Source organism: Lactuca serriola, chromosome 1, assembly GCF_051521515.1.
Source record: "Lactuca serriola cultivar US96UC23 chromosome 1, Lser_US96UC23_V15, whole genome shotgun sequence".
Taxonomy (NCBI): Eukaryota; Viridiplantae; Streptophyta; class Magnoliopsida; order Asterales; family Asteraceae; genus Lactuca; species Lactuca serriola.
This window is the reverse complement of record NC_136408.1, coordinates 82,579,116-82,604,755: the sequence shown is the minus strand read 5'-3', so window position 1 is coordinate 82,604,755 and position 25,640 is coordinate 82,579,116. Positions and strand designations below refer to the sequence as shown.

The 25,640-nt window shown below is 36.5% G+C and overlaps 3 protein-coding genes across 3 annotated transcripts; 1 reads left to right on the top strand and 2 right to left on the bottom strand.

The window, feature by feature from the left end:
- Positions 1–1,589: 1,589 nt before the first annotated feature.
- Positions 1,590–4,735, top strand: LOC145093636 (putative catabolite repression protein creC). The gene is made up of 11 exons (XM_079031836.1): positions 1,590–1,941; positions 2,241–2,588; positions 2,653–2,761; positions 2,870–2,963; positions 3,086–3,173; positions 3,270–3,353; positions 3,471–3,567; positions 3,648–3,735; positions 3,831–3,936; positions 4,027–4,122; positions 4,206–4,735. The coding sequence occupies exons 1-11, from the start codon at positions 1,741–1,743 to the stop codon at positions 4,551–4,553; spliced, it is 1,659 nt and encodes a 552-aa protein (XP_078887962.1). The 5' UTR covers positions 1,590–1,740; the 3' UTR covers positions 4,554–4,735.
- Positions 4,736–21,523: 16,788 nt separating this feature from the next.
- On the bottom strand, positions 21,524–23,177 carry LOC145093628 (uncharacterized). The gene is made up of 4 exons (XM_079031828.1): positions 22,640–23,177; positions 21,979–22,063; positions 21,846–21,887; positions 21,524–21,744 (listed from the first exon to the last, which is right to left on the bottom strand). The coding sequence occupies exons 1-4, from the start codon at positions 23,138–23,140 to the stop codon at positions 21,680–21,682; spliced, it is 693 nt and encodes a 230-aa protein (XP_078887954.1). The 5' UTR covers positions 23,141–23,177; the 3' UTR covers positions 21,524–21,679.
- Positions 23,178–23,566: 389 nt separating this feature from the next.
- On the bottom strand, positions 23,567–25,452 carry PDX2 (pyridoxine biosynthesis 2). Its single transcript, XM_079031818.1, has 6 exons — positions 25,237–25,452; positions 25,012–25,139; positions 24,748–24,835; positions 24,569–24,642; positions 24,180–24,448; positions 23,567–23,901 (listed from the first exon to the last, which is right to left on the bottom strand). The coding sequence occupies exons 1-6, from the start codon at positions 25,286–25,288 to the stop codon at positions 23,766–23,768; spliced, it is 747 nt and encodes a 248-aa protein (XP_078887944.1). The 5' UTR covers positions 25,289–25,452; the 3' UTR covers positions 23,567–23,765.
- Between the last annotated feature and the right edge of the window lie 188 nt (positions 25,453–25,640).

Sequence of the window (25,640 nt, the reverse complement as noted above, 5' to 3'; positions counted from 1 at the left end):
TTTGAATAGTCTTTGAGTTTGGAAAAGGGAAAATGATGCAACGGTGCTATTATGTATTACGACTTTGCTCGTTAAGTCCTTAAAGTTTTTTTTTTCGTACATTTTAAGGAAACAAAATGCTTTTTATCGGTCCAATTTGGTCATTTTGGACAAAATGAAGAGGTAACCCGGTTATCCATTTGTATATTGTATACTTTTGTGGGACCACATAAGATAATCTTTTGATTTTAAACGAGATGTGATATGTCATCATCCACGTTAACACCCCTGGATAAAATCGTCTTATATCTATCTGAACAATTTCAATCGATACCTTTGAAAAAATCAACACTCTTATAATACCCACATCCCAATTTCTTAGAAATTTAAGCATCTTAGATACCACTATCACAACCCTAGCCTTCGTCGGTCGGGAATCTTACATCGGATCCATGTTTGATGAAAACTGGGACCTTCAAATCAATCCCGTCGGAGAACACTTCATTGATCGGAACCCATATTGTTTTTCAACCCTCTTAGACTTATTACGAACATGCAAGCTTTACATTCCACCCAAACCTATCGCAAAAACTCAAGTATCGAGAAGCCTTGTTTTATAGCCTCATGGACCACGTTGGGTCAGCGAAATGGGGGTAGTTCGATAACAAACTTCTTCAGCCTTCAAAATCCGTCACGGGCCGAGCAACATGCGGTTGAACATCGATATGAGTGTCCTCCGACGACGGCGAATGTATTACCCATGGCCTACACTTACGATTGGATGTTAGAAGAACATCCTCTAATCGACCTCGATTACTAACGGGTCAATGAAGCAGGCGACGACGGGAGAATCTGGTAGACTTCACACAACCATATATAGAGCTTCTTTTATGTTTATTATGTTTTCTATCTCAGTGAGACTTATTCTTCTGTTCCGGTGAATTTTTTTTCTTTTCATTAATACATCGGATTTCGATGACAATGTGACTTTTATCGGAACTCCTTGGTTGTTGTATTCCACCCTACATCGCCGACCACCTTGCAATCCCCGGAGTGGGGGAAGGAAGCAGATGACGATGAGACTAATAGCATCGAAGGACTTGTTTGGACGAGAGTTCTTGTCTTGCCTCAAAATGCAAAGTTTCAAGATGGTTTTTGATCATTATCATTGGCTCTTTGGTCAAATATCTTTATGAAGTCAAAACTGGAAATTAGCTATCCATGTCATTATTTGGTTGCATATGTATATGTGGCAGTTTCCACCGGCTGATTTAGGTTACATGGATTAAATGGACATGTTACTAACAACTTTATTCTCTTATAAAACACGAAAATAAGTTAAGGGACTGAAAAAGCAAAGTCGAAATATATCGTTGAGCTAATGTGTTAATTTTCCTTAAAAAAACTAAACTTTTAAAGACTTACCCTAGATGAATTTCATAATTGTAACATTAACCTAATTTTATAAAATTGTAAAACATAACACGTTGATAACAAAAAGCAGTTTAAATATATAATATTGAATAAAATGAAATAAAAATATAACTATGTAACAAAAAGCTTTTTAAAAATAAAGTTGATATTTTTTAGCATTCCCCAAATTAATTAATAAGAAAAACAGATGGGCAAGAGGGGTGCGCTCGCATCGGCCATGGCAGCAGATTGAACTGCAACTCCAAAGTCCAACCTTCACCAATGGGCGAACACGATTTCCGATTGCCATGAACCTTCTCCTTCCGATCACTATCAATCAACGTCGCCATGATCAATACCACCACCGCCGCAGCCACCACCACCAACACCGCCTCTCAACCTTCTGCTTCTTCTTCTTCTAACACCGCCGCCCAATCTCTCGGTCTCAAAAACTTCTTCAAAACTCCCGAAGGCCGATACAAGCTTCATCAAGACAAAACCCATCCTTCTTCTCTCCTTCCCTACGCCCTCGCCAAGTCCATCACGCAGGTAATCAGTTCTCTTTCAAACGCACTTGTAACTTGTCTCAGTTCAGATGATACAGACTATTACTTGTCTGTTAAGCTCATTCATATAAGCTGATGTTGAAATTGAAATTAGGTATAAGTGTTTGATAATTGAGAATAATAACACAAACCCTAGCTTACCTCAAGGATCGGAGGGAGCGTATATTCTTCATGAAACCTATAATTTGATTTCTAATCTCAATCCTACCTCTTCTCTAATGCAAAATCGACATGAACATGAATCGGATCAGCGATAAACATATTTATTTTGTGAGTGTTCAGATAACCTTAGCACACATCAAGGATCAACCAGTTCAGGCAGCAACAAACACTCCTCCTTTGCAACCTAACTCAAGCTATAGCGTTGCAAGCAGTGGAGTGCGATATGTGACATCAAAGTTCTTAGGAAGCAGTGGCAATGGCAGCCGAATGCTTGGATTTGTTGGAGGAAATGGCACAAGCAGTAAAGCAAACGGTGGAACAAGCAAGAGTAGCCATGTAGGAGGAGGACTCACTAATGGTGTCAACAACTCTACACCTGGTTCAAATACTCCAGATGGCAAAGGAACTTTTTTGATATTCAATGTAGGAGACACACTATACATTTCAGAGCTCAATTCAGAAGAAAAGGTAATCTTGATTCTTATGCATATTCATTTATTAGTATCAAACTTAACCAGAATAACATTTTCAGGACCCAATAAAATCAATCACTTTTGGTAATTCAAATCCTGTATGTCATGCATTTGATTCCAAAGCCAAAGAAGGGCATGATTTACTGATTGGATTAAACTCAGGAGATGGTAACTTCTTTCCCCAAATTCTCCATTTGAAATGGATTTATACTTTTTTAGATATTTTTTACACTAAAGCAATCAACTTTTTCACTTTTAGCACTTGATATTTTGTAGTGTACTCGGTATCCTTAAGACTTCAGTTGCAAGATGTTGGGAAGAAATTAGTTGGTGCTCATCATTACAACAAAGATGGAACCCTTAACAACAGGTAAAAAACATATCATATGATTCATATCAAATGAAATACAATTTCTTTTTGGTTATTTTGACCTTATAAACCATATTTATAAGTAATTTTCTCAAGATTCAATCAAATCTTTTTTTAAATAGTCGATGCACGAGTATTTCATGGATACCTGAACGTGAAGGTGCTTTTGTTGCTGCACATGCTGATGGAAACTTGTATGTTTATGAAAAGGCAAGCTTCAATTTCAACATAAATGTTTTTTTTTAAAGTTTTTTACTTTTTTATTAAGTTTTATTCAATGCCCTGATTTTATTTTGATATATTTAGAGCAAAGATGGTCCTGGTGACTCTACATTTCCTGTAATAAAGGATCAAACTCAATTCTCTGTTGCACATGCACGTTCTAGTAAGGTACACATAACTAACTTTTTTTTTATATTATGAAAATATATCTTATATATTTATATATAAAATAACTATGTGTTTGTTTTTGGACATTTATTAATATATACATATCTCATCAAACAGAGTAACCCTATTGCTAGATGGCATATATGCCAAGGTCCTATCAATGCCATTTCATTTTCAGCTGATGGAAGACATTTAGCAACTGCTGGAAGAGATGGTAAATTACTAATCTGCCCCCCGTAATATTTAATTCAGTCATTTAATATTTTAATCTTGATTTCATTTTTTTTAATATAGGTTATTTACGTGTGTTTGATTTTTTAAATGAACGACTGATATGCGGTGGAAAAAGTTACTATGGTGCCCTTCTATGTTGTGCCTGGAGGTAATAAAATTTTGATAAAATTTCAAAAGTCATCCTTACATAATTTTTTATTAAGTGAAAAAAAAATCTTGATTTAATTTAATTAAATTAATCAGTGCGGATGGGAAATACATTTTGACTGGTGGAGAAGATGATCTAGTTCAGGTTTGGAGTATGGAAGACCGGAAAGTGGTAGCATGGGGAGAAGGTCACAACTCATGGGTAATTTCGTAATTTTGTAATTTCAATTAAAAAAAAGAAAAAAAACATTTCAAGATAAAAAATAAATAAATCTTTAATTTCTTATGTCAGGTTAGTGGAGTTGCTTTTGATTCTTATTGGTCCCCTCCAACTTCAGAAGACGATGAATCCGAAAATGCGGTTTACAGATTTGGTTCTGTCGGCCAAGTATGTCAAACACAGTACAACACTGTCTGTTCTGTCCTGTCTTGTTCTGTCCTGACTACTGACTATAATTTGAATTTGTGTAGGATACGCAGTTATTGTTGTGGGACCTAGTGATGGATGAGCTTGTGGTCCCACTTAGGCGTCCACCTGGCGGGTCACCAACGTACAGCCGGACACAGTCATCTCACTGGGACAATGTGGTCCCGTTGGGAACCCTCCAACCGGCTCCCAGCACAAAGGATGTTCCGAAACTCGCTCCGTTGGTGGCTCACCGAGTCCACTCGGAACCGCTTTCTGGACTTGTATTCTCTCAGGAGTCTATCTTCACTGCCAGCCGGGATGGACATGTCAAGATCTGGATGCGACCTGGAAGTTCGGATTGCCAGGTCAGCAGCTCGGACAGTTGTACACCCGTGAAAAGTTTGAAATAAATTGTCTAAGATGGCATATTTGTATGTGATATTATAGTTTTGGAATTGAGGTTGGTGGGTAATTTGTTGTGTAATGTTTTGGTTTTGGCCTCATTTTGCGGGTGTTGTGAAATGTAGAATTGATTTTGGCCGTTTTTGGACCATAAAACTATTATAATGATAATGTAGTATTGTTTATTTTATTTTATTTTATACTATTATTTTATTTTAAAGAGTGTTTGGTTGAAACTTTGGGATAAATTGTATGTTCTTTTGAATATGGAACAAAGATGGTAAAGTAGCAAAAAAACACGATGTCATCTTTAAAAGTAATAATTTGTTTTTTAGAGGGATAATGACTTAAAAATGTAATATATTTTTTGATTTGGACACATTTTGTAACTGAGTTTTTTTTTTGTCCATATTTATCAATTTAACTTGTTAAATTGTACACATTCGGTTATAATTTATGACCGGTTACTCTAAGTTAGCCGGAAAAAATAACTTAATAGGGTAATATATTGATAGATCCTTGTTGAATTTATTGTATACCCCAGACATTCTAACAGATTCACAGCAACTAAACACTCAATAATACCAGAAAATTATGATAGAATTCTCATTCATTCGAGAGGAATGGACTCTCCAAAAGAAGAACAAAGTTCTCTACAAATCAATTCTTAGCTACCTAAACAATAACCCCCTGAAAGGATATATATACTAGACATGACCAATGAAAGATACTCCAAAAGGCGTGGTCCCTCAAACAAACAAGGGACAAAGATAGTGCTCCTAACATAACAAAACAACCAATAACAACCATAATACCAAAAAGACCATTCTACCCCTAAAGTTAAATAGATAACAGAATGACTCTAATAAAGCAAATTAAGTAAAAACACTATAGGATTAGTTGGGGCTTATCAATACCAACGGCCCAAACTTTCACCTTGTCCTCAAGGTGAGTGAAAATGATGTGTAGCACCCAAATTCTTCCAATAGACCATTGTATCTTGTCCTTGGCATTGCCATGATCTGCATTCTCTACATCTCCTTGTTCCACTGCATCCAAGATTGTCTTAACAACTTCAAAAACCTTCTTATTCTCACTAACAATCACTAATGGGGATAAGTACTGGTCATTAGAAATAGGAACCTCCCTTGGTGTCTTCACCTCCCTAACAACATTCTCAAACTTATGTGGGATTTCACTAAGGTCCTGTGCATTCCAACCTCTTTTCACAATTTCCCAATCATTCTCATAACGATCCAGAATGTTATACAAGCGCCCTTGCTATGTAAAATTGCTAGTTCACCATCCAATCTTTCAGTAAAGCAGTCACTTGAACAATCAAAAACTTCAAGGATAAGCAACAGTAACAACTGACAAAGCTCATTAAGAATAACTTCACTGTCAATTTCATTTGCTCCAAGAAACTTATCTCGCAGCCACTTCAACATCAAATATTTGCTAACATCATATTTTTCCTTACTAGCAATCGCAAGCATTTCTTTACCCCTCTCTTCCTCAATCCCTAAAAGGGGGGCATCAAGTTACATACCTTTTACTTGCTCTCCTTTTAGGTGTTCTACCATTTCGATTATTCGCCCCTCTTCATCAACTATCATTACACTAAATGTAGTTGCATCTTTTTCATCCATTGATAAAGATGTTGCAAGGATGTCAGCATCGGTTTCTCTATGAGTTTGAATGAATTTCCCAAAATCCATCAAGGGAAATTGATCCCTACCAAGTATTAAGCATTCCAGAACATTATGCGCTTCTAATAGCCATGAATACCACCTTACAGCATCAACAACAATGCCCTAGAACCAGTTTGGGTTTTCTAGGCTTTGTTGACCAGTAAAGATTTCAACTAACCAGGAAAATAAACAATAAAATAAACCAGCAAGGATTTCAACTAACCCCCTATTCTTGTAACCATCAATGTTTGCATAAGTATGTGTCATGTGGTGATTGGCTGATGTAGAAGTGAACCTTGTAAAAACATAAATCTTTGATCCGGTGACGTAATTGCTAACATGGATATCTACAAGTTTGTAGTCTTCTTCTAAGGAAACAAACTTTTGGTAAAGTCGTATCTCAACTCCTCCAAATGTTTTACAGATGGCGTTTTGACTATCGCCAGGATCACAACATGTTTGAGATTTTTTTGAATCATAATTAGCTTTCAGTGAAACAACCACCGATGTTCTCTTTTCAGCATCAGAAGCTAAGCAATGAGGTGAGTTCATGGCTTGGACTGCTGCCATTGATAGCCACACAGGTGCAAGCATGTTTGGGAGCTTGAAAGAAGCTGAACCCGGGCACTATGGGGTTTTTGTGGTCGTCTCGTTAATTGGTTTCTGCTCCATCTTTTCCGATTTCCCATGGTTCGTTGCATCGGTTGATATTACGTGAAAACTCGATGGGGTAGAAAATTGGATTGTTTTATGGTTATACGGCTTATTGGAGTTGGGCGTGGTTTCTTTTTAATTTCCACTGCCAGATCATTTACTTGCTCCAGATTACGATTAAGTGAGCCCATCACTATAGTTTTGGCCCAAGTATCTTTTTTAAGCCCATATTTGTGAGGACCTAATATTAACGGAACCGTTACCTTCCAGTAACGCTATGGGTATTCCGATCACATCCCGTCTTGAGAAAGTTCGCATCGCATCAACCAGTTCTTTCCCACCTAGTCAGGCATTGAATCCATCGTTCCTTTCCCCTTTGATTTAATTCCCGACAGTGGTGGTGATGGCGTCGGTGGCGACGGCTTGTAGCTATCGAACAAGTGCATTTTCATCCTTCTATCATACCAATTTACGCCTCTTGTATTCAAAATCGCTGCCCTGCTGCTATTCTTGGACCCTATAGTTGGTGGAAACGGCAGTTGTGGTGTTGGAGGCGACGGCGGTGGTGGCAGCAGTAGTGGGGAAAACGACAGCGACGGTGGTGGAGGGTGGGGCGGCGGCGACACTGGAGGTCTGTGATGATCGAACAAAGGCATCTCCAGCTTCCTAAGACTCTGATTAATGCTTGCCAGAAACAGATTTGTAGTCTCGTTTCCCTTCTCGAACCCTAGAGATGGTGGAAACATCGGTGGTGAAGGTGGTGTAGATGGTAGCGTCATCAGCAACGTCCGGGGATAGCATGGGTGAGTCTGCGACGACGAAGGTGGTTGTAGCACCTGGTTCCTGGTATGTCAAATTTATCTAAGTACTTTGCATTTTTAGCCTTGGACTCGGCGAGTTGTAGGCCCGACTCGCCGAGTAGATCCGGGATATTGAACACGTTTAAGTTGGCGACTCGGCGAGTCCCCGCTGTCTGATGAAACCCTAATTTCAAGGGTTTGCACCCTATTTAAACCATCATATGCGCCCCCAAGCTCGCCCCCTTCACCCTCAGAGCTCCCTATATCGTCCTAACCTCATTCCTTGTGAGATTGAAGTGCTTTGGTGTGATTTCTTGAAGATTTTGAGAGAAAAAGGAGAGTAGATCAAGAGGAGAAGAAGGAGGCTAGACATCTTGGTGTTATTTCAGAGATTCCTTGAGGTATAACTCAGTTTCCTTCTGTTTTCATGCTAAGAGTCCCTTAGAGCTCCATTAAAGTCCTTCTTGAGCCATTTCCAAGCTTGATTATGAATTACGGTTTGTGATAAGTTGATTAACCTTTAGATCTAGGCATGATTGAGCTCCAGGAGCTCTGATCTACTGCCTTTATGGAGCCATATTGCATGAAAGCCCTAGATCTACTCTTTTAGTGCATTTTGAGCCCTAAAACCTTCATTGGTGTTTATTTACACGTAAAGTTTCCAACTTTACGTGTTAATCAAGCCCTAAGAACCCAGATCTATGTATCGCATGAGCTGGATTCAAGCAAAATCGAGTATATAGTAATTGCATGTGAAAGACTCGGCGAGTCGTTCATCGGACTCGGCGAGTCGATTCGCGAGTCCCCGAGTTTTCCCCCTTTTCGTGTTTGCTGAGTGGAGTCGTGAGTCATGGGGATGACTCAGTGAGTCGGAAGCCAGACTCACCCATGGAGGAACTCGGCGAGTCCAAGGCAATCTTCTTGCCTCAAGAACAGACTCGGCGAGTTGTTCATACAACTCGGCGAGTCTCAGCATAGAGTGTTCTTCGGATGAAGATGAACTCGACGAGTTGTTCATACAACTCGGCGAGTAGGATGAAGGACTTTTGGACATCAGTTAGAAGGAAAAACTCGTCGATTCAATGCCTAACTCGACAAGTAGAGACGGGATTATGGTCAATTGAATGGATAGGGACTCGACGAGTTGGCGAACCAACTCGGCGAGTCGGGTCAACTGGAAGTTGACTTTGACTTTGACTCTTGGCTTGGTTAGGGGTAAATGGTCATTTTACCCTGAGGTCGGTTAGCAATATTTGACTAAGTGTTTTGTGGGAATTATAGCCGGAGGATTTCCGGAGCAGTAGCCGCAGAAAACAGTCAGTTCCCACTCAGATCAGCAGCTACTTTGAGGTGAGTTACATTCCAATAGCGGTGGGTCTACGGCCACAATGTCGGCCCACCAATAGGAGTTGTATGTTAGATGATTGTCTCTGTGATATTCATCTAGGGTTGCTACTACCTGTGATATGTTTATGTGCTAGTATGATATGATGCTATGTGCTAGTGACAGTAGGGGAGATAGTCCCCAGATTACCGGTCGATAGGGTCGAAGGGGCGGTCAAGCCCAGCCATGCTAGATAGATTATGTGATATGTTTTATGTGGTAGTAGTAGGGGTGAAATAGTCCCCAACGTCCAGTCGAGAGGACCGAAGGGGAGACCAACACCCAGATATGCTAGTCAGTATCCGGTCGAGAGGACCGAAGGGGTAGGTCGGGCACCCAGATATGCCTGAAAATATATGTATGTTATGTGGTTATATGGTATGTGGTATAGTGGGGGAACTCACTAAGCTTCGTGCTTATGGTTTTCAGTTGTTGTTTCAGGTACTTCTTCAGTCAAGGGGAAGGAGCTGGCGCGGTAGCGACTCATCACACACATGCTCTTCGTTTTCCGCACTATGAGATATTTTTGGATTTGTACTCTGACATTATTATGTTTTACGTTATTGTTTACAGTCACGAGACATTTTTATTAAATGATATGATCATATGATATTTTGCTACCATCTTTTAAATTAAAAATGAAAATTTTTGGCCCGTATTTTGGGATGTTACAGTGGCAATTGTGGTGGTGGTGGAAATGATGGCGATGGTGTTGGCGGAGTCAACAACAGAGATGATGGAAGTTGAGGTTCCCTCCTAGGTTCCGCTTCCAACTCAGAAATTTCCAATGATTCTTCTTCATCATCCGATTCCAACTCAGTAACTTCCAATGATTCTTCTTCCTCTTCATGGACTACTTTCTCCTTCTCCTCCTTCTCCTTCAAGGTTGAGTAATAAATTTGTCTCCATTTAGCCTTCTCAACCTCCATCCCTTCCTCTGAGTAGTAATATTTTTTTCATTTTAGCTATTTTAGCTTTTGTCTCTTCTTCTTTCTTTTTCTGGTTCTAATGATGCATATCCATTAGCTTCACAATCTCTAGCAGATCTGTTTGGATTATCCTTATTGCTATCATTTCTTCCCCAGCATCAACAGCTCTTATACCATTTGATAGATCCTTGTTGAATCTATCGTATACTTCAGGCATTCTAATAGATTCACAGCAACAAAACACTCAATAATACTAGAAAATTATGATAGAATTCCCATTCATTCGAGAGGAATGGACTCTCCAAAATAAGAACAAAGTTCTTTACAAATCAATTCTTAGCTACCTAAACAATAACCCCTGAAAGAATATATACTAGACATGACCAATGAAAGATACTCCAAAAGGCGTGGTCCCTCAAATAAACAAGGGACAAAGATAATGCTCCTAACATAACAAAACAGCCAATAACAACCATGATACCAAAAGACCATTATACCCCTAAAGCTAAATAGATAACGGAATGACTCTAATAAAGCAAATTAAGTAAAAACACTTAGGATTAGTTGGGGCTTATCTTATATTTCTTATTTTGTACACATTTAGTCCTTAATATTTTTGTACTCATTTAGTCCTTAATATTTTTTTTGTTTCAAAATAAGTCCTTTTTTGTTTTGGTACTCATTCAGTACTTATGAATGCTTTTTTTAGGGTTTTTCTCACGACATCGTACGTAGGAAAATAATTGATGATGTGTTTGGGGTTGTTGATGAGTATGTCCATCGCGACCTCGACTGCTTGGTTGCATAGGTCTTGTGGTTTGGCTTAGGTCTTGTGTTCTGAACGTCGTATCTTCTTCATACGATATCAGATTTTAACGATCTTTATATTCACGTGTTCGTTTTTTGAGTCTATTATAACTTTCGTTAAGATTATTCCCGTTTAAATTTAATATATATTTTTACTTACGATTTTATAAAAAAAACATTCATACATGCATTCATAAAAAATGTATGGATATAAAAATCGTAAATAAAAAATATACTACTTTTTAACGAGAGTAATCTAAATGAAGGTTGTAGTAGACTAAAATATGAACGCATGAATATAAAGATCGTTAAAATCCGAGATCGTATGACAAAAATTATGACGTTCAAAACACATGACCTAAACAACCAAGTAGTCGAGATCACAATAGACATAAACATCAAAAGCCCAAAATATCTCATTAATGATTGTTCCACGTAAGATGTTATGAGAAAAAACTAAAAAAATCATTAATAAGTACTGAATGAGTACAAAAACAAAAATGAATTATTTTACAACAAAAAAAAAATTAAGGACTAACATGTAATAGTCGGTCATAAGGACTGAATATGTACAATTTAACAAGTTGAATAGATAAATACAAATAAAAAAACTCAATAACTAAATATATACAAATAAAAAATATATTATCCTTTTAATTCATTAAAGCATATACATTCTTCCGCCCTAAGCATGGCTTTTTTGTTTTACAACAGTTTTCCACCAACACTACAAACAAAAAAACTATTAACTAATCTATCCCTATCATTGACCATTTTCGAAAAAAAAAATCTTATATAAATTAACTGATTTATGTCATCCATATGAAATGAGTTATAGAATTCTCTCATCTAAATTTGTTACTTTATATACAAACGTTGATATTTTAAAAGGAAATATTATGTGACAAAAACAATTAATTATAATAATATATTACAATAAAAAAAAATTTGACAAGACAAAAATGCAAAAATGGTCCGTGGGGTTTGTCATTTTTTGTGGATATGGTCCAAACCTTTTAAAAATTGGATTTCTGGTCCTTATGGAGAGGTTTGTTTGTGGAACAAGCCCTTGGGGTTAACAGCCGTTTGTTTGTGGCTGTTAAACCCCTCACGTGCATTGCACATGAGGGCATAAATGTCATTTTACTTGAGGGACCATTTTTACAATTCCAGAAATAAACTCGCTTGTTACCGTCTTAGCGCCGTATTACACACAAAATCACAAAATATTTAGTTATCTCTTCCACTTCCATCTAATTCGTCATTCGTTTTTAACGCAAAAACCCTAATCAAGATTTGGTCCAAGGTGTTTACTTGTTTTTGCTTTTCAACTGTAAATGGTGTTCGTAATGTGGGCGATTAGGCCAAAAGGCGAGACGTATGACATCACAAATGAATATGGTTCGTTTCAGTTATCCTCTGTTTACGAAATTTTGTTAGGTTTCTTGATGATCTGAAGAATAGAGCCAAAAATGCAAACATCTGATAATTTGTTACTTAATGTTTTTTGTATCTTGTAGAGCGTGTACCAACAATGTTCAGCATAAAGTTACACCATGGTGGAAATTTTACGAAGCTTCCAAACACGAAATATGTTAAAGGTGAAGTGAGATATATTGATTTAGTAGACATTGATGAGTTCTCAGTTCATGAACTAGACGCAATGATGGTTGAGCTAGGTTACTTTGTACCCCCAGTAATATATTACCATTTTAGGATTCCTCATGAAGACTTGGATTTTGGCCTCAGAGCTTTAGGGAATGATGATGATGTCTTGAATTTGGCTCAGTATATTGGAGATAACAAGGTCATTGAAGTGTATACAGAACATGGACAAACTGATATGCTGACCTATTTTATGTCTCCAAAAGGAAAGCAAAAAGTTATTATTAAGGAGCTCTGTGATGGTGATCTTCCAAAAGAAGCAAATGTACCTCAAATACCAGCAAAGCATAAAATCCCAATGATAGATGAAGCTGATGATCAAACACAGTTGGCAGGGTATATGTCCTTGATACTCTTTGACAAAGTCCCTACAGAAGTTTCACCACAGTATAGAAGAAATGTAAGGGTGAACTCAATAGTTGGTCAAAGTTCTTGTGCCAAAAAACTTTGTTTAGTTGAATTGGATGATGTAGTAGAAGATCAAGGTGGTGATCATGCTAAATTGGATGATGTTGTACAAGATCAAGGTAGTGAGAATCCTAAATTAGATGATATGGTACAAGATCAAGCTGGTGAGCATGCTAACATGGATGATGTGGTTCAAGATCAAGAGGTTGAGCATGCTAACATGGATGATGTGGTTCAAGATCAAGAGGTTGAGCATGCTAACATGGATGATGTGGTACAAGATCAAGGTGGTGACCATGATAACTTTGATTATGATGACTTTCATTATGAGAACTTTTCTCATGATCACTTTGATCCTTTTGATGGAGAACATTATCAACCACCAGAAGATGAGAATGTTGAAGACCATCAGTCTGAACATGAAAAGTCTGCTGACAGTGATGATCTTGGGCAACAATCAGAAGAACAATATGATGAACTTGTTGATGATGAAAACAATGTATCAGAAGTGGAGGTGGATATGACTGACTTTAACCTCAATCTTGATAAGGATTATGGTTGTGTTCAAATGGATGGGTTTCATAACGGGGTTGGGACAAATGATGAACATGAGGACATAGAAGTCATTGACAATGATAGATGGGATTCTTTAGATGAAGGGTCAGAAGATGAAAGGAAAAGAAGATGTGTTCTTAAAAATCTGGCTAAGGAGAAAAGATGCAGTCTTGGCAATATCCATAAGGCCAGTTTTTATGTTGGGCAAAAGTTTAAATCAAAGAAAGAATTGAAAGAAAAAATTGACATGCACGCACTAGAAACTAGGAGGAATTTATATTATAAAAAGAATGACAAGCTTAGACTTCGGGCATTGTGTAGAGGTGTAGTCCCTGTCATCAATGCAAGTGGGGTGGTGGGCCTTAATACCAAAAATAAAAGCAAGGGCAAAGAGGTAAATTCAGAAAAAGTAAACTGTAGTTGGTTCCTTCATGCTTCTAGGTCAAACACAGAATCTCCCTGGTTTGTAAGGACATTAAATGACAACCATACTTGCCTTCAAAGTAGGAAGATTAGAGCTTGCACTGCTACTTTTATATCCAAGCGAATCATGGACCAAATTGACACGAATCCAGGGATTCCTCTTCGAGCTTTGCAGGAACAACTTCAAAAGGACTTCGAGGTTGGTGTTTCTATTGACAAAGTATTCAGGGCCAAGGCTATTGCAACTAAGATCGTGGAGGGTGACTATACGAAACAATATGAGATCTTGAGGGACTATGTCCTTGAATTGCAAGCAACCAATCTTGACACAACTGTCAAGATTGATGTTTACAGTGAACAAAACCCATCAAACCCAACGAGGAGGTTTAAAAGAATCTACATTTGCTTAGGTCCCCTGAAAAAAGGTTTTAAGGCTGGCCTCAGGGATCTTTTGGGTTTCGATGGTGCGCATATGAAAGGACCATTTCCTGGGCAGGTTCTAACAGCAGTTGGGTTGGACTCTAACAATGGTATTTACCCCCTTGCTTATGCCATTGTTGAGACAGAGAACAAAAGTAGTTGGGTATGGTTCTTGCAGTGTTTAGGAGAAGACTTGGATCTTGGTTCAAACTCTAACTTTACTTTTATCACAGATCGACAAAAGGTATCTCTTTCTAACTTGTATTATTAATTACTTATTATTATATAAACTAAATACTTAATTATTGTTATTGTTCTAGGGTTTAATACCAGCAATAGCCCAACTATTCCCATGTGCTGAGCACAGGTATTGTCTCAGGCACATACATCAGAACATGAGAGTGAAATGGAAATTGAAAGAGTACAAGGATCATTTATGGAGATGTGCAACTGCAACCACTGTACCTGAATTTGAACATTGCATGAAAGAATTTAGCAACTATGACAAGGAGGCATGTGAATGGCTTAGAAAGATTCCTCCAAAACACTGGGCAAGAAGCCATTTTACAGGTACATAAATTACCATAAATTACTATATGTTAAATGTGTACTTGTACTTAAAACAATATGTTAATTTTTTTAACAGGCAGAGCAATCTCTGATATACTGTTAAACAACCTTTGTGAGGTATTTAACAGCAAGATAATAGAGGGAAGAGATAAGCCTATCATAGGTTGTTTGGAGTATATTAGACAATACCTGATGAAGAGAATATGTAATGTTATGAAGGTGATGGACAAGGCAAAAGGGCCTTTAACACCCACTGCAACAACCATATTGGATGTAAACAAGTCTCATGCATCACATTACATTGCTAGGTGGAATGGGGGTGAGAAATACCAAGTCACTGGGGCATGGCAAGACCAACATGTTGTAGATGTTAGGAACAACACATGTACTTGCAGAAAGTGGGAGCTAATAGGCATCCCATGTAAACATGCCATTGCAACCCTTTATGAAATGACCAAGAACTCAGAGGATGTTGGTGACATTTACAGGTGGGTCAATAAGGTATACTGGTTGGATACATGGAAGAATGCATATTCCTATAAGGTAGAGCCCATAAAAGGAAGAATAATGTGGCCTAAAAGTTTGTATCCCACCACACTTGTCCCTCCAATACATCACAAGCAACCAGGTAGGCCTACAAAGAAGAGGAAGAAAAGTGAGGATGAAAAATTGAGTCAGAGTCAAAGAGGGAGTCAAAGTCAGACTGGTACTCATGGTGTAAGTCAGGAAGAAGGCTGTAAAGTGGGTCCTGATGGAGTTCAAAAATTAACAAGGAAATATGTCAGTGTAACATGTGCAAAATGCAAAAACAAAGGTCACAACTCAAGGACATGCAAAGGTCAAGGAGGTGGAAGTTAGGTGGAAGTTGAAGATCAAGGTTGTGTTTGTTTTGGCAGATGTTATTTGCTACTTTTGGAAGTGTTTTGATGTTAAACAACTTATGACTTATGGTTCGTTTGGTTTTCATTAGTATGATAAGTATTAGAACATATATATATGGTTGCATATTTTGGGATAATGTAATTGCACTATATGCTTGTAGTCTATTATGTAATTGCAGCCTTGGTTATTATGGTTTTTTGTTATTGTTGTTTATTATAACCATTATAGTCAATTATTCACATTAACCTTTCTTTCACCTTACAAAAACTACAAAGAACCTTACAAACAACATAAGCAATTCCATAAAAATCATATTTATATCAGGAAGTCATTTACTACATACACAACTTACTTTGACCTTACAAACAACTACAAAGAACCTAGGTCAAAGTACCAAAAACCATTAATTCACCAAAAAACCACACTTTTATCGATCTTCAACAAATAAAAACCCACCCCATTGACCTATTACCTAAACCTAAACAGACCTTATGAACAAAATCACAAAAAACACCCAACTAGCCAGCAACATGATCTTCAGAGCTGTGCACCAAGCTTGCATTCGGTTAATATTTCTCAATAGTCCAAGAATAATGACTTTAGACCTTTCACACATGGGGGGATCAACCCATCCGATGAAGCGACAAGCAGAATCCTTCAAAAAGGGGAAAATAACAAATGTTATTTGATTACAAATCAAAATGGGTGCAAACGAATTTCTTTACCTTTTGAGGGCAAGCATAGAAACGTCTGCCTGGGTTCTTTGGTGTCCATGAGCATTTAACAACAGCAAACTTACCACAAAAACAGAGAACCATCGTGTGATTAACTGACACCCCGACTGTTAACAAAGAGAGATGAGAGAAGGAAGAGAGAAGGAAGAACAACTTCGAAGTTGCAGAACAACGTTTGGGGAAGAACTTGAATGTTGGGGAAGTCTTTATATGTTATTTCAGGAATTGTAAAAATGGTCCCTCAAGTAAAATGACATTTATGCCCTCATGTGCAATGCACGTGAGGGGTTTAACAGCCACAAACAAACGGCTGTTAACCCCAAGGGCTTGTTCCACAAACAAACCTCTCCATAAGGACCAGAAATCCAATTTTTAAAAGGTTTGGACCATATCCACAAAAAATGACAAACCACAGGGACCATTTTTGCATTTTTGTCATTTGACAATTAAATTAAGCTTTTTAGGGTGTTTTTTTCCAAAAGTTCAAAAGATCATAAATACGTAGTTATAAAAATACTAAAAGGATTATATTATAATTAAGAACTAGTAATTGAGTATGCGTTTTATAACGAGCTTTTATGTGTTTTTGTCGCAGATTAGTAAAGTAGAAGAGGGAAAAATCATATATATATATATATATATATATATATATATATATATATATATATATATATATATATATATATATATATATATATATCAAGGTTAGGGGTGACAATTTATGACACGACACGACAAAAATACACGGCACGAAACGAAATTGGGACGAAACTAAAATTTGAATTCGTGTCCGTGTCGTGTTCGTGTTAGCTATAAAAAACACGATGTCATGTCGTGTCGTGTTCGTGTTCGAAATTCGACACGAAATTGACACGATTTAGCAGTTCTTTATCGTGTTTTCGTGTTTGTCGTGTTTATCGTGTTATATTTGATAAATTATTCATTAAATAAACTAGTTTTTAGTATATGTTATATTTGTCGTATCGTGTCGTGTTTGTCGTGTTTTACTTCGTTCGTTTTCGTGTTAGTTAAGAAAAACACGACATCGTGTCGTGTCGTGTTCGTGTTACCAAAAACTTTGTCGTGCCGTGTCGTGTCAGACAGAAACACGAAACGATAGTACGATTTGCCACCCCTAATCAAGGTTGTAAAAACCGCTCGACGTTAGCTAGTCAGTGGACGGGTCAAGGGATTAATCGGTTAGGCGAAGATTAATCGGAGACCATTAATTGCTAATTTGTTAGATTTTAAAAAATTAAATATGACTAATATCATATAAAAGTTCATAAATACTACTAATATCATAACAAAATAAGTTAATATGATAAATACAACACCAATCATATCTCAAATAGTTTCTATTGAGATATAACTTCTTCAAAGTGTTAAAATTTCATCGTATTCTACTATTTCAGTCATTTTGTATGCATGGATTAATCGTTAGAGAGCTCTCTAATCGGTCAAGTAGCGTCTAGGGATTAATCGGGATTTTGACACCAGTGATATATATATATATATATATATATATATATATATATATATATATATATATATATATATATATATATATATACACACACACACACACACACACTATCGGGATGGAAATATCATTTTATAAAATAGAGGGGTTACAAGTGACGGGTCATATAAATTTGAAGGATTAAAGTTGAACTTTACGCATTAAGATACTTGTACATTGTACATAAAATATTGTACTTTTAGATAGAATAACTTATACTCACAAACTCAAAGTTCTATTTTAGTTATATATATAATTTAATATTTAATACCAAGCATTAAAATAAAATATTATTTATTATTTATTAAAAGAAATCAGTTAATAAATAAATAACGAAGATTTAAAAACTAGCTATAATTAGGAGTAAGGGGTTAGTTGTATTAAAAACCAACTCAAAAACATTTAAGTTTATATAGAATGGTTTATACTTATTCGACCAAAAACTGCATATCCAATAGTCATAAAAATAAAAAATTTGTTCTGAAGTTGATTATAAATATACGACCTCCCATCCCATTATATGTTAATATTTACAAATCGTTGTGAGAATGTGCACATCACATTGTGAGAATGTGCACATACATATGTCACATATGTACAAAACTTTGGTAAAGTAGTCTTCTTCCTATTGGTAGATGCGTGAATGATATCTTTCCATCTCTCCATTCTGGCCACATCACTTTTCTTTATCTTCTTATTTCATCCAACAACCGTGGAAATGTTCATCTTTCTATCCCAATTTTTTTATTAAAATAAAATAAGATAAAATGATTTGAAAAATCAATCTCAGGAAAAAGAGCTTAGGATCGATAATTACAGTTAATACAAAATATATATGGTTCAATTTTTCAGGAAAAATGAGAGGAGTAGAAATGTGTATCATTAAGCAAATTCTACACCCAAATGAGAGTTTGAGAGTTTCAAGTACCCATTGTCTATAAGAAATAGGTGTTAAGAATGAAGTTGATCACAACATAAATAAGAGATAAGTAAAGTGGAGAATAACCACATAATATGTGAAATAACATTCCCTTTGGAGCTAACTAGAGAGTTCTCTTAAGACATGAATGTAAGTCGATTGAGAAGTAGCACGAGAGGAAGATTGAGCTCATATTGCTAATATTTGTTTCGTATTTTATTGCTAATACTTATCTTCACTATCTATGCATCCGCACAATATCCACTTGCTTATTAATATTTGTTAGAGAAATTAAATAGCATCCTATTTATTTTTTCTATCTATCTTTCTACTCCTTTTAGACGATGACAAGTATAATAAAAATTTATTAAATATGACAAATGTGACGATCTTAAATATATAGGAAGATGGTATGAGAAAAAAAGTTGAGGATATTTGATTTCTCTATTTATTGTTTAACTTTCTTGTGGTTTATCCCAGTTCATATGAAATGACATATTCTTACCCTTTGTTTGTTTTTTATTGATATTTGTCATTTAAATCAATGACAAATTGAAAAAAAAAATCATTATATTATCATAAAATTTCGAATTTGACACTAAGTTTGTTTGTTTGTTTTTTTCCTCTAAATTATGTCGATATATTTACAAATTTGTTGCAATATCAACCAAATGATCGGTTCTCTCTGTTCTCCTCGTAACTACTTTTCCCGAATTGCAATAAAGTCACTATGTTTTACCAAAATTGCGATTTTGACACTGTGTTTTTTTCTAAATCATGTCATTATATTTACAGTTTTGTTGCAGTATCAACCAAATGACCAGTTACTATCACAATTTTTTTGTTGGATGAAATTGCGATTTTGACACTGTGTTTTTTTTCTAAATTATGTCATTATATTTACAGTTTTGTTACAGTTTTTTTCTAGCACGTTACCAAATAAATGACATAACAATATTGTGATGTGGAAGCCACATCACACCTCTATGTGCCGCGACACGTTTTATTAAATGTACCTAACTCAACAGGTCCAACATTGTGTGCACGAAAGAAAAGTCAGTCTGACCCATGGCCGCGGCGAGGCGAGACAAAAAGCTCCCTATAAAAGGAGGGTGACCCTTTCTAATTTCTTTCTACCAATTCTTCCAACTCTCTCTCTCTCTCTCTCTCTCTCTCTCTATTTTGGTCCCTCATGATTCGACTTCTCATTCTGTAATCTAGTTAGCGAAACTCTAGAGGCTTGGTAAGGATAACTAAGGAAAAGAAGTAAACGTCGAAGTTCTGCTCACGGCTATTCAAACCTCATCAAATTGAGTTACACTTACTCTTATCTAACTTAATTAGTTGTTTCAAGAATATTCAGATGAGTTATCTCACTATACTATGTGTGACAATATGTCCTTTGTATGTTAGAATGTGAGGACTGTTGGAATACAGTTACATGAATAGACTAATTCACATGAATATTCTTGAAACAACCAAGTATGTTAGATATGAGTAAGTATACCTTATTCGATTTGATGAGGTCCAAATAGTCGTGAGCAGAACTTCGATGTTTACTTCGTTTCCTTAGTTATCCTTCTGAAATCTCCAGAGCTTCGCTAACTAGATTACACAACGAAATGTCGAATCACGATGGACCAAAATCTCGAGAGGAAGAGAGTTAGAAGAATTTGTGGAAAGAAATAAGGAATGGTGACCCTCCTTAGGGAGGAGGGAGTCGTTCCCATTGAACCCACCGAACCCACTGAACCCACTCCCACATCAGCTTTTCTCTTTGATTTTTCTTCATCTTTCCGAACCCACAACACACAGGAATCCTATCTTTCTCAACCCACTCAACCCACTCGATTAAAAAAAATATACAAAATAATCAAGTTAAAATCTTAATTAGCAATAGAGTTACCGCCGGTACCACTCCCTCTTCGGCGGGTTGTTTAATTGGTTTCACGAACCCACTTCATCCTCTCTCTCATTTTCTCTTGTACCATATGTTTTAAGACTTGTACCTTAGTTGTTTAGTATTTTTTTTAATTGAGTGGGTTGAGTGAGTTGAAAAATATAGGATTTTCGTGTGTTGTGGGTTCGGAAAGATGAAGAAAAATCAAAGAGAAAAACTGATGTGGCAGTGGGTTCGGTGGGTTCAATGGGAACGACTCCCTCCTCCCTTAGGGAGGTTTTTGCCACACCGTGTCGCGACCTATAGAGGGCCATGCCACGACCATGTGTCTAACTAATCTTTAGTGCACGCAATGTTGGATTGATGGTATGGTGTGGCTTCCACGTCACAACATTATCGTGTCATTTATTTGGTAACGTGTTAGATTGATGGTAACGATCTTTTAGTTGATATTGTAACAAAATTATAAATATAGTAACATAATTGAAAAAAAAACATTGTCAAAATCGCAATTTTGGTAAACATAATAACTTTATTGCACTTCAAGAAAAGTGGTTACCAGAGAACAGGTAGAACCGGTCATTTGGTTAATATTGCAACAAAATTGTAAATATAGAGACATAATTACGGGGAAAAAAAACTCAGTGTCAAATTTGATATTTTATGGTAATATAATGACTTTTTTGCAATTTTCCCTTAAATCAACTATAAACCATGCAAGTTCAAGACACCATTCTTGTATTACACAAAATCAAATCAATAATTCAATTCAAACAACATCAAAATGCACATTAATATTACAAAATGAGAATCCTCATCAAATGTCACAAAAATGCTACTTGGATTACATCTTCACTTCACAATAAGGATTTCAAGTCTCCACTGCTGGTGTTTCTTTTAATGCATCCTCAGCTTTCACCTTCTCAGGAACAAAATCTACATCAACATTCAACAAGTCACACAAACAAATTACAATCCATAAATCTTTATCTGATAAAACAAAGGTATCTGCATATCACATTCACATATTCACATACCTGAAAGAAAATCAAATCTCCTACGCTTGCCAACAACTGATGCTGATTCAACAACAAAGATTTACACACTTATGATGAGATGCTGTAATAATTTATGTACACATGATGTATAATATGAATGAGATGAACTTACAAAGGTGTTTGTAACCAATATGCTTCTTGCGATCAAGAAAAGCACTAGCATATGCTTCTGTAGTGAATAGCTGAAGAAACTTTTCCTGCACACAAACAAGAACTTTTGATCCATTGAAAGATTTCATAAGAGAGAGATTACAGTGGTATGAACAAAGAGTTGTTGATGTTCTATGAAGATATTATGTTGAGTTGCTTTAATTTGTTAGTGTCAAACACAAACATTCAAAGCATTGAATAGAGATTATTGTGACCTAAAGAAGGAAATGTCAAATGTGTCGCTTAAATTAAGCTTTGTATGAAAGCAGGATTCATATCTTTTGAAGCGGTTTCTGATCATACAATGAAGGTCGTAAGTTTCTAATCTGCAAATTGATTGTTCGTAAATTTTGGGGGTTAATGATTCGTCAAAGCATGTGGTACAATGGAGAAAAAACAAAAGAGACTAAATGTTAATGGAGTAATCGATGATTTGAAACATCAACTTGACTCTCGTTGCAGCTTACCATGGTTATAATTTGTATGAATGAGCGATTCTGGACAGTAATTGAAAATAATTATAGTATTTCGAATCTGTTTTACTAAGCTGCTCCATAGTGTTTTTTATGCAACTAATGAACCCTAATTCGATGGGAGCTAAAGGCAAGGGAATTCAGTGATACCGATGCTTTGTTGATGATGAAAACGGCCTCCTGAGTGATACGAACGTTAGGATCTTCGACCTTAATGATACGACTCACACGATTCATCGGAATCTGATACAATGAGCTACTGTCTTTCTCATCAATCTCCTCTTTCACCTTCTTCTTCTTCTTCTTCTGATGTGTATCTTCTTTCACCTCCTCCTCCTTCGCTTTCTCCTTCTTCTTCTCCTCCTTCGAAGCCTCAGTGCTCTTCATCGCCTCCTCCGCCTCTACAGAATCATCAACGACATCCACTTTTCCAGACACTTCCACTTGTTCTTCTACGAATGATTCTGATTTCACTCCATTCCTCTCGTGGTTATGAGAATTGGAACTTGAAGACTGAACGATCGGAACTTCCACCTGTACATCTCCTTCAGCATTTTTCTTAATCTTACGTTTACCGTTAGCTTTCGCCGTTGCCGGAGCAGTTTCCCCTTTTTTGCTTCTTCCACTTTCAGCTTTTTGCTCCTTCGCCATTTTCCCTGAGAACAGCAATTCGTCACGCTACTAAATATTATTAGACATTTTTTGTCATTTATATAAGCCCATTTTAAATAATAGGCCCATCTAAAAGCCCATTCCATACACATGTTAACGTGCACAAATTGAGCTTTAAAACCTAATCAAACCGGTTTTTAGCCCGTTACACTTTTTTAAGAGTATATACAAAAACCGGTTTTCCCCCAAACTGGTTTCATTCTAAACCGGTTTCCATATTTGATTTCTATTGTTTGTGTTTCCAACATCTAGAATAGAATGTGATTCTGAAGATTTTATCAAACTTGATTAAGTGAAGATTTTATCAATTAATTTAAAATCAAAGTAAATCCAAGATTGATCGTTATTGAATTTGAGTTTTCGAGTGTGTATCACTAACATAAATTCATCAAACCACACCACATAAGAAAGAAAACATAAATCCAATCTCTTATAAATGATAACATCCAAACATTTTGTCCAAATAAAACAAAACAAAAAGCAAAAGATGAATCAATTTCCTTCATTATATACACAAATGACTTGAAAATTGCAAACACCCCCCTTGTTGAATCATCCCATTAACAAAAACACCCCTCGTCAATTATATCAATCAATTTCATAGCTACTCGTATACAGGAAGATCGGTTTTTGATTGCTTGTTGTAAAGGAAACTTTCTTGATCTTCATAAGAGCTACTACTACTACTCGATGCCACTATTTCATTATTACTATCCGACATTTTCACAAAGTAACTATGCCTATAAAAAAAAAAGCAAATATTAGCAATGTACTTTAAAGAAACAACTTAAGAAATATATAAAAGTTTTTCCTAGGTTATAAATGTATAATCCTTAAAGAAATGGTCAAGGGTTCAAGTCTCAGCAGCAACAGACTGGTACAAGAGTTTCAAAGTTGGCCACTGTATACCTGATTTACATCTTATATGATATTCTTGGACAGTGTGAGAGTGAGTTAGCTCAGGGTTGCTAGAAGAATAATCTTTTGTTTGAAAAAATAATTTAGGAAATGGAAATACCATCGAGAGTCAATAGTCAACTCGGGATGAAATGCGGTTGCTAGTAGATTGCCTTGTTTGACAGCTACAATCACTTTAGTATCGGGTTGAGCTTCTTGACTTGGGTCAACTATGTCGGTTGACCGAATAGAAATAGAAGCCAACACTTCAACATCGGGCCCCACTTCAAGAATTGCAGGAGCACGGATAAAAACAGCACGAAAACTTGGTGGGCCACCTTCTTTAGCAGCAAGATCTGGTACGGGAACCTCAGCCTCAAAGCTTTGAATCTGTATATTATTATGCAAGAAATAGCAACATACTTTCATTATTTGTTTTGTATTTTTAAAAATGACATTAAAATTATGAAAGTACAATGCTTTAATGAGAAAAATAATGAAATTACTCGCCTGACTACCAAAGAAATTACGATGAACTGTACAATCAAGCCCTCCAACAAGTTCTTGCCCTCCTTCTTTTTGTCCTGAAACAGAAAAATGAATCATTGGTGTCAATTTCGTGAATTTAAATGTTGAATCTTGAACTTATTTGCAATACAAAAAAATGTGTTCTTTGTATAGAATCTCACCAGTTGCTTTGTTTGCCAAGAAGATGAGACCAGCACATGTTCCCCAAACTGGCTTTCCCATTTTTACAAACTCACGGAGTGCAGGAAACTACAAGCAGATTACCAATTTGATTCAGAGAAAGGCTCATATAGGACTTTTGTCGAACATATAGAGTGCAAATAGACCATGTACAGAATTTCGATACAATTTTTGGATTTGGGTTGTGTGAATCAAATGGGCATCGGAAAGGTAATAGATAGATAGATGGATGGATAAAAGTTTACCAGATTGTGCAATTCGGCAAGCTTAGCCATGGTGGTGCTTTCGCCGCCGGGGATAATGAGCGAGCTTACGTTGTCTAACTGTTCTGCTTTCCTAATCTCCACCCCCTTCACCCCAATCCGCCTTAAAGCTACACACAAACACAATCGCACGATTCAGTAATGGAAAGTTCCTTGAAACAGATACATACATACTCATAAATAAAAACAGAGGACGAGGGAACGAACCGGCGATGTGTTCGTTGAAGGAACCCTGTAAAGCGAGAACGCCGACCGGCATATTGACTGTTTTTTTTTAAGGTTTTCGGCTTCTAGGAGAAATGGAGGATGATAGAAAAAGGGGTTTTGATGTTCTTGGTGAAAAAAGGCTGCGCTTTGGTGGAAGGTGAGGCTGAGTTCACTTGGGTGTGCTTGACTCGTGTCGTGTAAGAGCTTGCGTCACTCGATATTCTGTTGATGGGCATCGCACCGTGTCAAGTTGGACTTGTTTTGGACTTTTGGGTGGCCATTGGTATATGTTTGATCATTGATGATCTACAATGGTTGTCCAATATCAACCCTAATAGAAAGAGCTAATAATTAAAATGACAAATGACAAATAAAGTGGAAGTTAGTATTACAAAAATAGTCAT